A 13549-nucleotide genomic window follows, 5' to 3' on the forward strand; every position below is an offset into this window, starting at 1 on the left:
TTATAGGAGACAATTTGTTTAACTGTGTTCCTCATTGGTGCTGTTAAAGGGCGCTGTAATGTTACCTGGGCAGGTGATACATATTGGGGCAGATGTTTGGCCCGGAAGGGCAAGGGGTTTTTGACCTCAGGGTGCAAGTAAACGTTTGTATACCACATGATTATATGTGAAAGGAATAAAGATTATTGAATCTGAAATGAAGTGGAAGTCAGTCGTGGTGAAGCGGCGCTTCAAACCAACTCTTAGTAGCTCTAAGTACTCTTTGTTTAGACTTATCTCCTTCACTGGTAAAACATTTAGTCTGCTTAATTTAAGAGAGAACAGTAAAAGAAATGGAACAAAACATGAGTTTCTGGAAGGATGTGATCGAAGCAGCAGCGGAAAAACATCAGCTTAAGGTTCGCCTTACTTTCCTGCTGTTGAACATTGCCGGTTGTATCTGTGAAATCTGCCTGCTGAGGTGCACGAAGCAGCGTTTGCCGCTGCAGCTTTTAAATGAGTTCATAAACATTTGCAGCAACACATGTAAAAATTATTGGGTGAGTCTGAAAGAGTCCTGTATGAAAACAGTCTGCGGCAACATTCATGTGTATGTTTGGCCTGATTGTCAACGTAGTAAACAGTGTTCACAAACACTGAACGTTAAAACAGTGTTTTTTTTTTTTTAAGCTAGATTAGTTTTATCTATAGAGAGACATGAGGATTTTTTTTTTTTCAAAGGATATCTAAGACTCCAAACCTCTAGTGGGAAGCGACAGACTGGCATGACGTGCAGAGGACTAAAGACAAACATGCTCCTCAGCAGGGGATTAAAACCACCCAGGCCACTAACTGTGCCCTCTGATTAAACATCGGAAAGGTGACGCGTCTGCACAGAGGCCCAAAGGAAACCAAAAGACAAAACTCACCCTGACAGTTTGTTCATTCTGCTGCCTTCTGGCAAAACCATGCAGGGATATCTGCTGCCAGACCCCCAGACTTGGGACTTTTTATTTCTCCAGGCACAGAAACTACTTAATTCACTAAGTTCTGCCATGAAAAAAGGGTTTTATTTGTTTAACTTAATTCATTCATAACTTTTAACTGTGATTAACACACAGGGGACTACATCTATAATATGATTATACTATCTCTACTCAATCCGTCTTGAATTCTTTCTGTTTCCAGTCTTAGATAAAGTTTCTTCTGTATTTCCCAGTGAACAAAGCTTTATGTATCGATTCTCTGATAGTCTGTTTACTTTTGTTCTGACTAATCCTGCTGTGGATACTATTGATCCAGTCTCCACAAAGTGTTTCACAGAAACATGCAGTGGCCCTTAAGAGACCCTTAGTCTAGTTGCAGCATTTGACTTTAAGAAAGCCCGTTTTTGCTTTGAATTACTTCTGACATTTTCACTTAGCTGCTGCTGGAGTTTATATATTTACTTTTCTCTTTTGCTTGGCAGAACATAAAAAATCTGAAGTTTAAAGGACTTGTAAACATGGCAGGTGTCAGACTTTTACATTTTATTGTATCTAAGATGGAAATGTCACGATTACAGATTTTCTTATACAGTTATTGTCAAAAAATCAATAACTATTTAATGATTATTGTTATTATTCTACAATAATGTGACACAATAAATAAGATAAAATTACATGAACAGGAGCTGTTAATTATTATTTAGAGCTTTTTTTAAAATTTATTTAAATTTAATATTTTCACACATTAATACATAAGGATGTGTAGTAATTTGTGTGAATCTTTGTCATAGTCATGACATAAAAACCCAGATTTGTCATTATTTTTGCTAGATAAGCTTATTTTTGGCATCTAGGTGCTTTGTCAGAGCAGTAAAAACTGAACAAAACCCACTTTGTCCTCCTTATTTATAAAGATTTTGAAAGTTTTCAAGCTTTACATTTAGAGATGGATAGACAACTAATTTATACATCTGATAACTTTATTTTTGTTTCATGGGGCTGATTTGCTGGTCTAGTTCAGAAATAATCCTAAATAAAGGGATGATGTTGAGGAATCTTTACAATTAATTAATCATGCCTTTTAATAGCAGATTAATTGTAAAATTACGAAATTGCGACATCCTAAATTTTAACTATGTAAACTTAGGGATTTAATGTGTGTTGCACAAGCATTTCTACTAAACTTAAGGCTCGATGCTAGTTTGTTTTACCATCACTTCTTTAGATATTCCTAAGGTTTTAGGCGCCAAATATGAATTAAAATGTGCAAAATAAAAAAATAAAAAAAACCCCATAATAATTGTTAATCTATTTAACAGTTGCATTGATTAACAACTGGAAAGTGAATCGTATTTTTTGCTGAGACCACTGGTTGCCTTTAGTTTATTCCGACTAGATGTAAACATATAGCAGTGTATCGTTTTTCGACCGGAGCGATGGTGGTGGGTTTTTAATTTCAAGCCTGATTCAACACCCTTTTTATTTTATTTTTTATTTTAAGACAGTTGAATAGAAATTTGTCTTTATGTTGATCAACATAAGAGCAAAGTCAGTGAGTACCACAAAAGAAAATGGAAGATTTTAACCTTCTTTTTTTGTGTGCTTGAACAAGTTTCGACAAACATGCAGTCTTATCATTATACAGTGAAGATGAGCTGCAAAAAATACTTTCCTTGCATGTTCGTTTCATTAGATGAAGAACTGAAAAAGGTGTTGCTTGTTTTCTCTGCTTTCTGTTGTAAAGTGTTCCCAGTGGATCTGAAATGGCCCAGCTGAGAATTTATGTCCCACAGGCCTTTGACACGAGTAGGTGCGGCTACCATGAATCAACTTTACCAAGTAGGTTGTTGAAAGCCTCTTGGAGAAGGCGCAACTGCTTTTTCCTGTGGATTTAGGCAGACTTGATGAGTTCTTTCTCCCAGACCGACTCGTTGATGAGATCCTTGGATAGTTGCTCGTACCTGTGGTTGTGAGTTTGGATTTATTGTGCTGCTGCAGGCCGAATGCCTCCAGGTGCCTCCCTGATGGTTCTCTGTGATTTTTTTTTTTTTTTTCCCCCAAACATCTTTTTGCACTGTTTTTCATGATCCACACAGTTGTTTTGCTGTAACACTTACTTACATGCAGCCTCCCAGGCTTAAAGTCTCCGGTTGGCTCTTATTCACAGATAAAAGGATTTGAACCGTTGTTCCTGTCCCATCCTGAGTGTTCAGTAACACTTCGATGCCTCAGCTGTCAGTGATTTAACTCATCAAATGAATAATTACACTCCTGCTTTTGTCTTTCAGAAGGATGATGTGTTCACGGCAGTTCCCACCCCGCTGTCTCCACCGCCGGCCCCGGCCACACCGGTAACCCCTGCCACTCCAGCTACGTCAACTTCATCAGCTTCACCATCAACCCCCAGCACACCCAACTCCATCTCCCCCACTGGGATTATCAAACGCAAGACTGGTCAGTGTCAGTGTGTGAGCTGGTTGGATTGTAGTTTTGTTGTTGGACCAGGGTCTAAAACTACCTGGCTAGAAATCATCAGTTAAAGGGCCACATGTTAATGTCAAGCTAAATGAATACCAAACTACATCTGGCTGGTTTATTTTTTGACAATCGAGCATCAGGTTTAAATTATTTACTCCACCTCAGTAGTTAAAAATGAATAGTTAAATTACAATAAGACCATGTCTGACTTGACCTCTTCTCATCCTGAAGGTCCACTGTCCTGCAGACTTTCTGACGTTTCCCTGCTTCACCGCACCTGACTTGAAATAATAGGACAATAGGAGATTTGTGCTGACCTTGTCAGAGATCAATCTCATTTAAATCAGGTGTGTTGCAACAGGGAAACATGTTGTGCCTGCAGGATAGTGTCTCTTCAAAGAGGACTCCGATTAGGAAGAACAAAAATGCGATCTTGAAAATACTCTGTTTAGTTTTTATACATTTTTAATGTGACGCCATTGTTGTTTGCGCTGGGTAATGGCCTGTGAGGGTTGCTGCGGCCTTGCCTCCAGACAGCAGTACACACGCTCAGTGTTTCCCCTCCGTCTTTGCAATTTAAACCCAAACAATGGGGAGAAAAATGATGAAGAAATGAGAGGATCAGATGGATGAAGAGGACAGAGTGGATCCAAATATCTGCTGTTTGTGCAGCAGCTTCTTCCCAATACACACTCAGTGTTTGCTGTAAGCATCTCAGCTTTCTGCCAGGATCTGTTCATGATAAGCACATGAATCATACGTGTTCAAATACATAGTTAAGAAGTGTGTTACACATTATAATGAACATTATAAAAATCATATAAACGTTACATTAAATAATGTCAACAGATATTCTGTATTTAACAACCAGGAAAACTTCAAAGTAATTTAGACTTAGTCTGACTAACCAGACTGATTGTCTTCCTTTTCACAGCTGCTTATCTGGGTGAATATGATTCATAATTTTCAGATATGATCCGTAGTTAACGGGTATTGGACCGCTGTACGACTGCATACCAAACATGTATGCAGCATTGGTTGTAGTTGATTAAAACGATACACTTTCATACAGTGTGGCGAAATGAAGCTGTGGGTCATCCGGAGAAGTCATTCCTTTATATCTGGGGATCATGACTGATGGTTCAGAGGCTGTGACAGTGACAGAAGCTGGTTTACATCCCAGCATTAGGACATCTTTTCTTCCACTGTTTGTTGCTCGCTATGGAAACGCTTTGTGACAGAAAATTGTTGCATTCAGCCTTCGTTTATAACCACCAGCTCCGTTAGTTCTTTTACCAGCTGTGGCTTGAAATGACTCAGAGGAGAAAAGTGTAGAGAACATAAACATGGGTCCTTAGGGAGTGTGTTCATCTACAGGCTTTTCCATCCTTTCAGCTTTCCCCCTCTCATCACGCAGGAAGTTGTCTTTTGGCTGGAAACAGAAACCAGCCACAACACTGTGCAGAATAATTTCTATATATTTACAGTTTAAGGAGAGAAAAAGAAACTAACCATGAACAAGTCACATTTGCCTTCTTGTTTTGAGAACCACGTCACAAAGTGCATTTCATAGGTAAAGTAATAAGTCAAATGTTTAAAACGGGCTTGTTCAACTCGGTCCCACTAGGTCTCAAATCCAGCAAGTTTCCCGTGTATTTCTGCTTCAACACACCTGAATCCAACAGCCTATCAGGATCTGCACAGACTCAATAATTAGTCAGCCATATTGGAACTGGGATTCATGGAAAACCTGCTGGATTGTGGACCTCGTAGGACCAAGCTGAATACCCCTGCTTTAAAACATACTACTTTTTAAGTAATCTGAGGTTTGTCGCTAACAGTGAGAATAGTCAGAATAGTGAGGATTCCTTTTAACTGAGACGTTTAGGTTGTCTTTGTTTAAAGAAAGACCCTTCTAATTGGATCCTTTAGTGATTGGTCATCAAATAACGTGGCAGATCAAATGTATTGGCAGATTACAATCTGCCAATCCATTGTCTAAAGGGTACTCCCGAATAGTCTGCTTTAAGAAAGCAGTCTGTCTCTTCTGTCAGAGCAGCAGAACATTCAGCTAAAGGCAAGGAGTCGAACTTGTAAATTAACTTTCTGCCTTTGTGGCCATTTTACATGTAAATATAGAAATTAGAGGAGTCGAGTCATTGTCTGCTGGATTCGTAAAATCGCTGACAGATCACATTTCAGTTTCCATTTCAGACATAATTATTATATATTTGTCTCCCATCTCTAATCCTGGGGCTTCACATTTTGAACTTTGACACCAGCAGTGGATTAAGCTTTTCACACTTGAGCTGTTTAGCTTGATTAGCTGTTAGCAGGAGCCAAATGACACCAAATGCTCATTATTTCACATTGAGGGGAGAAAAAAAGACATTCAACACAAACTGAAATGATTAAAAGTTTATCCTCTAGAAACGACTAAAAACCCATTTTCTGTTTTATTTGTTGACTCCCTTGGCTGTCTTAACATTGACTGCTTCCAGACCAGACCCACGTTTCACAGCCTCTCATTAATCTCATCTGCTGAATCACAAGTACATCCTCTTCTAGCTTATATCATTTATTTTTGCAAGTATTTGCATTATGATAATAACGTTATTACCGCCATATTGTTTTTGCAATGTGTTGTTTCTGCTGACTGGACAGAACCAGTGGAGCATTGATGTCCTATTATCGAAGCTGATTTCCCGCTGTTTATTTAGCTCCCTTTTGCGGTTTGCAGCTTTTGTTTACTTTTAAAAGCAGCTTGAACATGCGTGGTGATTATTCTCTTACTGCTGCAGCTGGTGCACAACACCTTCATATTTAACATGTGTAAGATCTGCAGGAGAGCAGCGATATTTCTCTTTGCTCATTATTTGTCAGTTCTTAAGGTATTAGCATGTGCATTTAAAATGAAAAATCTGTTTACTTTCCACATAATACCAGCAGTGTAGGCCTTTTTAAAAAGAGCTTGCGCTGCTTAGGATTACAAAGTTGTCTGATACTTGCTTTTATTTGATAAATACTTATTTTCTCATTGTATTTTCCTCTCGCTACTCTTGCAGGAGTAAATCTGATCACCCTCCTCTCAGCATCCCATGCCTTTGTCTTTAAGGATTTGCAGTGTTGGTATTCGGTGGTCTGCCAGTAAAAAGCCACCCACCATGCACCATTGCTGCCAGAGAAACCATCACATTAAAGTAACATACTAATTTGACCAGGAATTGCATCCGTAATGTCTTGGGTTAATGCTTTCATTATGATAACCAGAGGAAAAACAACAGCAATGCTACCTTTGCTAAACTTTAACAATGAGCATAACGGGGCGGATGTGGAACCAAAATTACCCCCGAAGCATTGCTGCTGCATAAAATTACAGAGGAAATTATACTGGAACTGTAAGCTGCTGGGCTGCATAATGTTTTTCAGGATGGAATTAGTGTTTTCATTAGCAAAGTAGGTATCTGTGGTTCTCTTTGCTTTCGTTGCCCCATATCTGCAGTAAGAGAGCAGACTCATCCTGTTTTCGTCTCCACATTCTCTTTCTGTTTGATCATGGCATCGTTTCATTTGGGACTACGCTCACTTTATTTATTTATTTACACCCCCCCAACCCCCCCCCCCCCCCCCCCCCCCCCCCCCGTTTTAATCTAATGCCTTTCCTGACGTGTGCAGCGAGGAAGATGTTCCCCAAGAGGAAGCTGGATGAGAGCAAGAGCGGCAGCGAGAGTCAGAAAGAAGAGGCCGAGGTCACGGAGGAGCCGGGTCAGCAAAACAAACGACCCCGTGTGGAGAGCAGTGCCAGCAGTGCAGGTATGCTTTCGCCTCTGCAGCAAGTCTGATAAGACCGCAGCTCATCTGTGGGTCTGGAGAGGTGCAGGTGAGGGTGGAGGTTGGGAAGTAGAACAAAGACAAATGATGAAACAAACTGAGGCAACGTCACTGAGTGTTTGCTTCCCCATTGCCATTCACTCCATTCTCTAGTTTGTCTTCATGCCAAATAATTGCATGCACCGGCTGAATGGGGGATCAAAGGAGAAATGAAAAGAATTCATTATATGTTGACTTGGAAGTAAACATATCATTTTATATTTTAGATTTGTTTTTATTTTCTTTTAGGAAGTATTTTGAACTGTTAAAAGCCATCAAGGTGACAAATACACATGCATTTTTATAAAAATGTAGCTGAATAGATGCAAATGACAGTTAGTAGATTAACAAATAATTAAAAATGTATCTGTATTTATCTCAGACTAAGTCTAGCTCTCTGTTCAACATACTCTTCAGTCTGTTTTTGACTCTTGTCTGATCTCTTGTTTGGAAACATTCAAACAAACGGAAAACTGTGAGGAAAACAAATATGCATCGATCTAGAAAAATAATTATTGAGCTAAAACTAATGAAAACATGGGAAACCCTGCACTGTACCATCAATACGAGTCACGGCACATTTTTTTAAGTTCGGAAAGTTACGTAGTTTTATCATAACAGACGTTTCATGTTGCTTAGATGTTATAAAAACTTGGATGAATTTTGTTTCCTTCCTGGTGGAAAATGCTGGTGCAGCTTTCTTGCATTCAACAAGTCGTTGCTTACTTTAAACATCTTCATGGACCAGTCAGAGCATTGCTCCCTGTCATAAGTGTCGTCACCTGCTCCTTCGTAGAAGGTAGAAATCAAAACATGTTACAGGCAGACCCTCTAGGAACTTTTGATGATGTGTGATACAAAGCCACCTTCTCGCAGACGCCCACACCCACCTACTTGAATGAGTCACGGATTGTCATATCCACAGATTTTCACCCGCAGGTCTCCGTAGACCACCTGCCAGTGGGAGAACTCTTAGGGGTCCACACCTAATAGTTTGTGACTGGGATTAGGTTACAGGAGGGGAACCATACGGGATGTTATCCATGTCAGCTGGGGATGCAAGAAAACTGTGTCAGTGGGTTTACAATGTTTATATGGCCAGAGGATGTAACGCAACAGTTTCTGTATGTTTTCTAATGTGTGTTTTTTTTTATGGGTTTGTGTGTGTATTGCTGTGGGGATTTCAGGTAAACAACAGTTATCTGTGGTAATTGGGGAAGTTCCTGTTGGGCTTGGTTTTGATAAGACGCTCATTTCAGAGTTGTCTGGTGTTGAGAGTTAGGAGTACAGAGTGTAGCGAATGACAAGAGTGCTTTTGGAGCTGGACATCTTTTGGATACAAGAGCATCTTACAAAAAATAGAATATTGTACTTATTTTATCACTCTAAATATTGCTGCACCTTGGTGGATTTACCAGGAGTTCAGTAAATCAACTCAAACCAAGTCCCGACTGCGCCATATTTGAGGGGAACAACCAAGAGCCCCGTCGCAATGAGATTGAAACTTTTAATGCACACGTGACAATTTCTCATTTAATTTTGCACATCCATATAATTTTGTCTGCAACTTTATTGCAGCTTTGAAAACTCTGTGTTCTTCCGTCCCACCTGATATACATCAAATTATTTCTGTTTCTGATTAACATGCAAACTTATGTAAAATGTCTAAAATCACAGCAAACCACCGTGCATGACTTTCCTCGCTGTTTGAGGAAGAGTTTAGTTCAACTTTTTGAGTGGTTGTCCTCCCTCAGATACGCAGGCTACAACCTCTCAAAGCAGCCAGACAAAGTTTGAATCCCTTTTGCCTGTTGCTGTGTTCCTGGTAACAACTACCTAAACAATGCCCTTCAGCCTCAAATACTTTCCCAGTCTTTCCCTGTTTTTGTATTCTAATGTTTTAACATCGTGGTAGAGCACAAAAACGGTCAATTTAGCACATTTTTCTACCACAAAATCCTGCCTGAAATGTTTAAACAGATGAAGAAAATCAGCATGATGAGTCTATTTTATCCACATCTCCTGTAAATGCAGAAATAATCAGAAAATATAAATATAAAGTCTATTTTTTCCTTGTGCCCTGAAGAATAAGTTTCAGCGTCAAGAGCTCTCTGCTGAATGGAGGAAGATCCTTGTGGTTATTAAGTGTTGGAACATGATAAACCAGACATGTACCATCATGATGTTTCCTGTGTAGAGGACACTAAAAGAGCGAGTACTTCCTTTCGTAGTTACAGGAACTATTCATAATGTGTTTTACTTCTTTAATAAGCTTTTTTCTTGACTTTCTAGTAACATCTGGGAGCGGAGGGCTACATTGTTTTTATATCTGCTGTGGTAAAATAGGAAATAGTCTGTCCATGACAGGATACATGCAGCTAAATTTTACTTAAGAGAATTGCTTGTGCAGTGTTGTAGCTGAAGGGGATCAAAGTAAAGTCAGTGGTTCTTTAAGTGAGACGAGCTTCTGGGGCCTTGTTTTCATAATCGTGTATTAAGCAAGATGACAAGAGAAGCGTGTCCCGCTTCCTGTTTGGTGGTGTTTAATTTGCAGGGTCCATGTTTGCCACCATGTCTCATTACAAATTAAATTGTTTAGGAAATTAAATGTTTTTAAATTTCAAGCTGCAGGTACGGCAAGCAGGAAAACAGCCTCAATTCTTCATATTTAAAATGTTTTATGGCTTCAGTAGCCAATCAGACTTTAAAGGTGGAGTATGTAAGATTTTCAATATTTTCAATATAAATTAACTAATAAAATAACTACAATCATAATTAGATTTTTTTTTAACATGTAGGTTCCAGTCTGTCCATATTTGATGCGTTATTAAATTACAAGTTTAATTAAGGACAAATGACAAAAAGCACTCTTTCATTTATTTATTTTTTTTTTTACTGGTAGGCAAACATTTAAGAAGGGTCTTTGTCATTAATAAAACTTGTAATTTAATAACACATCAAATATGGACAGACTGGAACCTACATGTTTAAAAAAAACTATCTAATTATGATTGTAGTTATTTTTTAAATTTATTTTGAAAATATTGAAAATCTTACATACTCCACCTTTAATGAACAAACATAAGAAACAAAGAAAAAACCATATGAATGAGTAAATTAAAGTTTCATGTAGGGCTTTCTGACCCTTGCTCTGTTGGCTGGGGCTGACTGCTGCAGGTTTGTCAATAGTACCATCTCCCCTACTTGACTGTCTCAGATGAAATGGAAGCCTTGGAAATATCACCCGCAGCATTTATTGAAGTTGAAAACTACCTTTTAAACATGGCCTCACAGAAAAGAAAAAAAAACAGTTGCCTTCAGTAAACCTGCTGGCATTTATCTCTTCAATGACTGCATTCATTTTCTGTCTTCCCCTGTGTAGGGAACACCGATGAACCCATGGAGGAGGGAGCCTTGGAAGAAAAGGCTGAAAAGCCAGTGACTGAGGCTAACAGCCCAGATGAGGAGGTGGAGAACGAGAAGAAAAGCCACGGAGCAAAGGCCAAGAAGAAGGAGGAGCAGGTGGAGAAAAAGAACTCTGATGAGAGAGAAAAGAAAGCTGAGGGGGTGGAAAAGAAAAGCGAAGCAAAGGAGGATACGGATGATGAGAAAGGACTCGCCGTCACCACAGAGGAAGTGGTTGAAAAGGACACGGGAGATGGAGGAAAGAGCCCAAAAAGTCAAATGCTTAAAAAAAAGCAGAAAGAGGCAAAGGAAATGAAAGATAAGGAGCCAGCCAAGAAGACCCCCATCAGCAGTTTCTTTGGTAAGGGTGGGGAAATATGCATGGCTTGCATTTAAAAAAAAAAAAAAAAAAAAAAAAAAAAAAAAAAAAGTATCTGGATATGTGCTCTGCTTTTATCAGTTTGAGAAGGTGGCAAATCGTTTCCTGTTGCAAACCCCTGCTCCACCTTCACTTTTTAATTTACCCCCCCCCCCCCCACAGCTCCGCGAAAAGCAGCGGTTAAGACGGAGACGGCAGAAAAGAGCGAAGGAGAGAAAAAAACGACTCCAGAGAAGAAGACGTCAAAGGAGGAGCGTAAAGACACAAAGAGGTATGGTGAATTACAAACAGGAAGTTGTTTTGTTTGCTTTATTGACTAAAATGATTGAAAATTTGACTTATTTCTCATGTTGTGTTCAGGCAGATTGTACAGTTTTGTGCAGTTGCACACACTGAATATTAACACCAAACCCATTCTTGATTTGATCCAAGTGCAGAGCACTGCATGATGTGCAAAAATAATTTCCAATCAAGATAATTAAGAAATCTTAACATTAAAAGAACTTGACATATTCTTGGTTTAATTAAAGCTTCTGTACAACCATGTTAACCATTCAGCTTTTAACATCACGTTCTCTCATCTCCCTCTCACCTCTTCTTCCTCCTTGAGCTGAAGTGACTCACTGCTGGTAGAGGAGAGGCTACTTGATGCCTTAAAAATCTACAGGAATTCATCTCATTTTCGATGCGCTGCTAATTAGACTAAGCCAGTTAGTCATCATCGTTTGGATTTAACTCACTTCAAGTGTGAAGTTTAAAACATTTCTGTAATGTTGGTGAATCCACAGACTTTGTTTGGCATTATTGGAGAATTAATTACTCTGTTATAGTTCAGAAAAATTAACTTTGTTGTTAATAATGCTAGAAATCTGTAAAGCAGCCAAAGAGCAGACCTTTAGCCAAACGTTTAGTGTCAGAAAACTCCAATAATAATAATTCCAGTAATCAAATTCAGAGCCACATCTCACACTGGGAATGACATAAACAGGCCAGAAATTTAGCCTGAGCTGGTTATTCTACTAAGTCAAAACTGATCTTAATTCAGACATTCAACCAGTGATAGTAGTTATATTTAAGTAAGATAAGAGTAATAACCAAACGGCAGCCTCCGGCAGTTAAAAGTGAAGCCTATGCTGAAGTGCATAAAACTGCAGTTCCCTCTACATCCACTAGGGGCTGGCTCCAAAACAGAGCAAATCCCCATAGACTCCCATGTTCAAAAGACCAACTTCACGGCAGAAATAAACACGTTTACAGCCTGGTTCAAAAATCCATTTTCGGTTTCTAGGTCAGGTTTACCTTCATGACAACTGTGGGGGGAGTGAATTTTTTTTCTAACTCGCCCATTTAAAAGAAATTTAACCTCGAAGTTCGGCATATTTAGGGGCGTGTCCTTTTGATTGACAGGTATCAATCTCCTGCTTCAAGTAAGAACGTAGAACCGCGTTTTTAGCCGGTTAATAACGTGACTTAGTTTTAGCCCGCTTACCTCCGTTAGCTGGTTAGCTCCCGTTATCTCGGGATTAGCTTGGTTAGCTTTTCGCTACATAAAGCTCGGAGTTCTCTCGATGTCAATCATCTGCCATGACGCTCACAGCCTCCCTCTCAGCTCCACCTCTTTGCCCATATTTGTATTTTCTGGGCGAGACGACACGCATGACGCTGCCAAAATGGTGATGGTAGGAACCGACCTTTAATTCAGCTCTTCAGAAACCTATGGGGGATGTCACGGAGACGCCGTCCATCTCTTTATATGCAGTCTATGGTAATAACCCAAAGTAGGGCTGGGCGAGATGACAATATTCTTTGGATGACAGAAAATATCTATCGTTTCATATGAGGCTCCATCGTTTACGCCATAATAAGGTGCCTTACTACAGTATTTCACGTCAAGATGAGCTTTACGGCGTGCACGCTGCAATATATAAACAAACATGGAGGACGGTTGTAGACGCGTTTCAGAGCAGGATAATTCACTAAAAGATGACCAGCCAACCAAAACTGATGAGCTTGTTCATTAAAGAGAGGAAATTTCTGTCGCATGGATGCGGTTTGGATATAAAGAGATCGACGTGAAACCGACAACAGATTAGCTGACAGTCATAACAACTAACTAACTAATTAACTAACTAACTAACTAACAACCTAACTCATTTTATCACCTGTGCAAGAACCAGGATAAAGAATAAAGAAGAGTCAACGAGCAAAAGCTGCAAAAGCAGCGTCAAATGGTGGCGAAAACACTCATGATAAACTCCAGACGTAAACACTGCAACAGGCTTTTCCCCAGGAAACGTCATGCGGCCATAGTTCCCTCAGATGGAAGGAAATCACTGCCGCCGTTGCCAAATACATCTGACAAATAACTAATGACTGACACAAAATTACACAAACTATTTTATGTAGTTTTATATATCGTTATGGGGACATAAAAAAAGGTATATTGTGATAT

The 13549-nt window shown here is 39.3% G+C and overlaps 1 protein-coding gene across 1 annotated transcript in view; it reads left to right on the top strand.

The window, feature by feature from the left end:
• The window catches only part of lig1 (ligase I, DNA, ATP-dependent), a gene marked incomplete at its 3' end in the record, with an annotated part of 69848 nt that overhangs the window by 5370 nt on the left and 50929 nt on the right, over positions 1-13549 (top strand). The window contains exons 4-7 of the mRNA XM_079243491.1: positions 3254-3419; positions 7119-7256; positions 10696-11079; positions 11260-11368. Of these exons, the coding sequence (XP_079099617.1) occupies positions 3254-3419; positions 7119-7256; positions 10696-11079; positions 11260-11368 (797 nt within the window). The remainder of the gene's footprint in view (positions 1-3253; positions 3420-7118; positions 7257-10695; positions 11080-11259; positions 11369-13549) is intronic.

The sequence above is a fragment of the Telmatherina bonti genome (assembly GCF_933228915.1).
Source record: "Telmatherina bonti genome assembly, chromosome: 7".
Lineage (NCBI taxonomy): Eukaryota > Metazoa > Chordata > Actinopteri > Atheriniformes > Telmatherinidae > Telmatherina > Telmatherina bonti.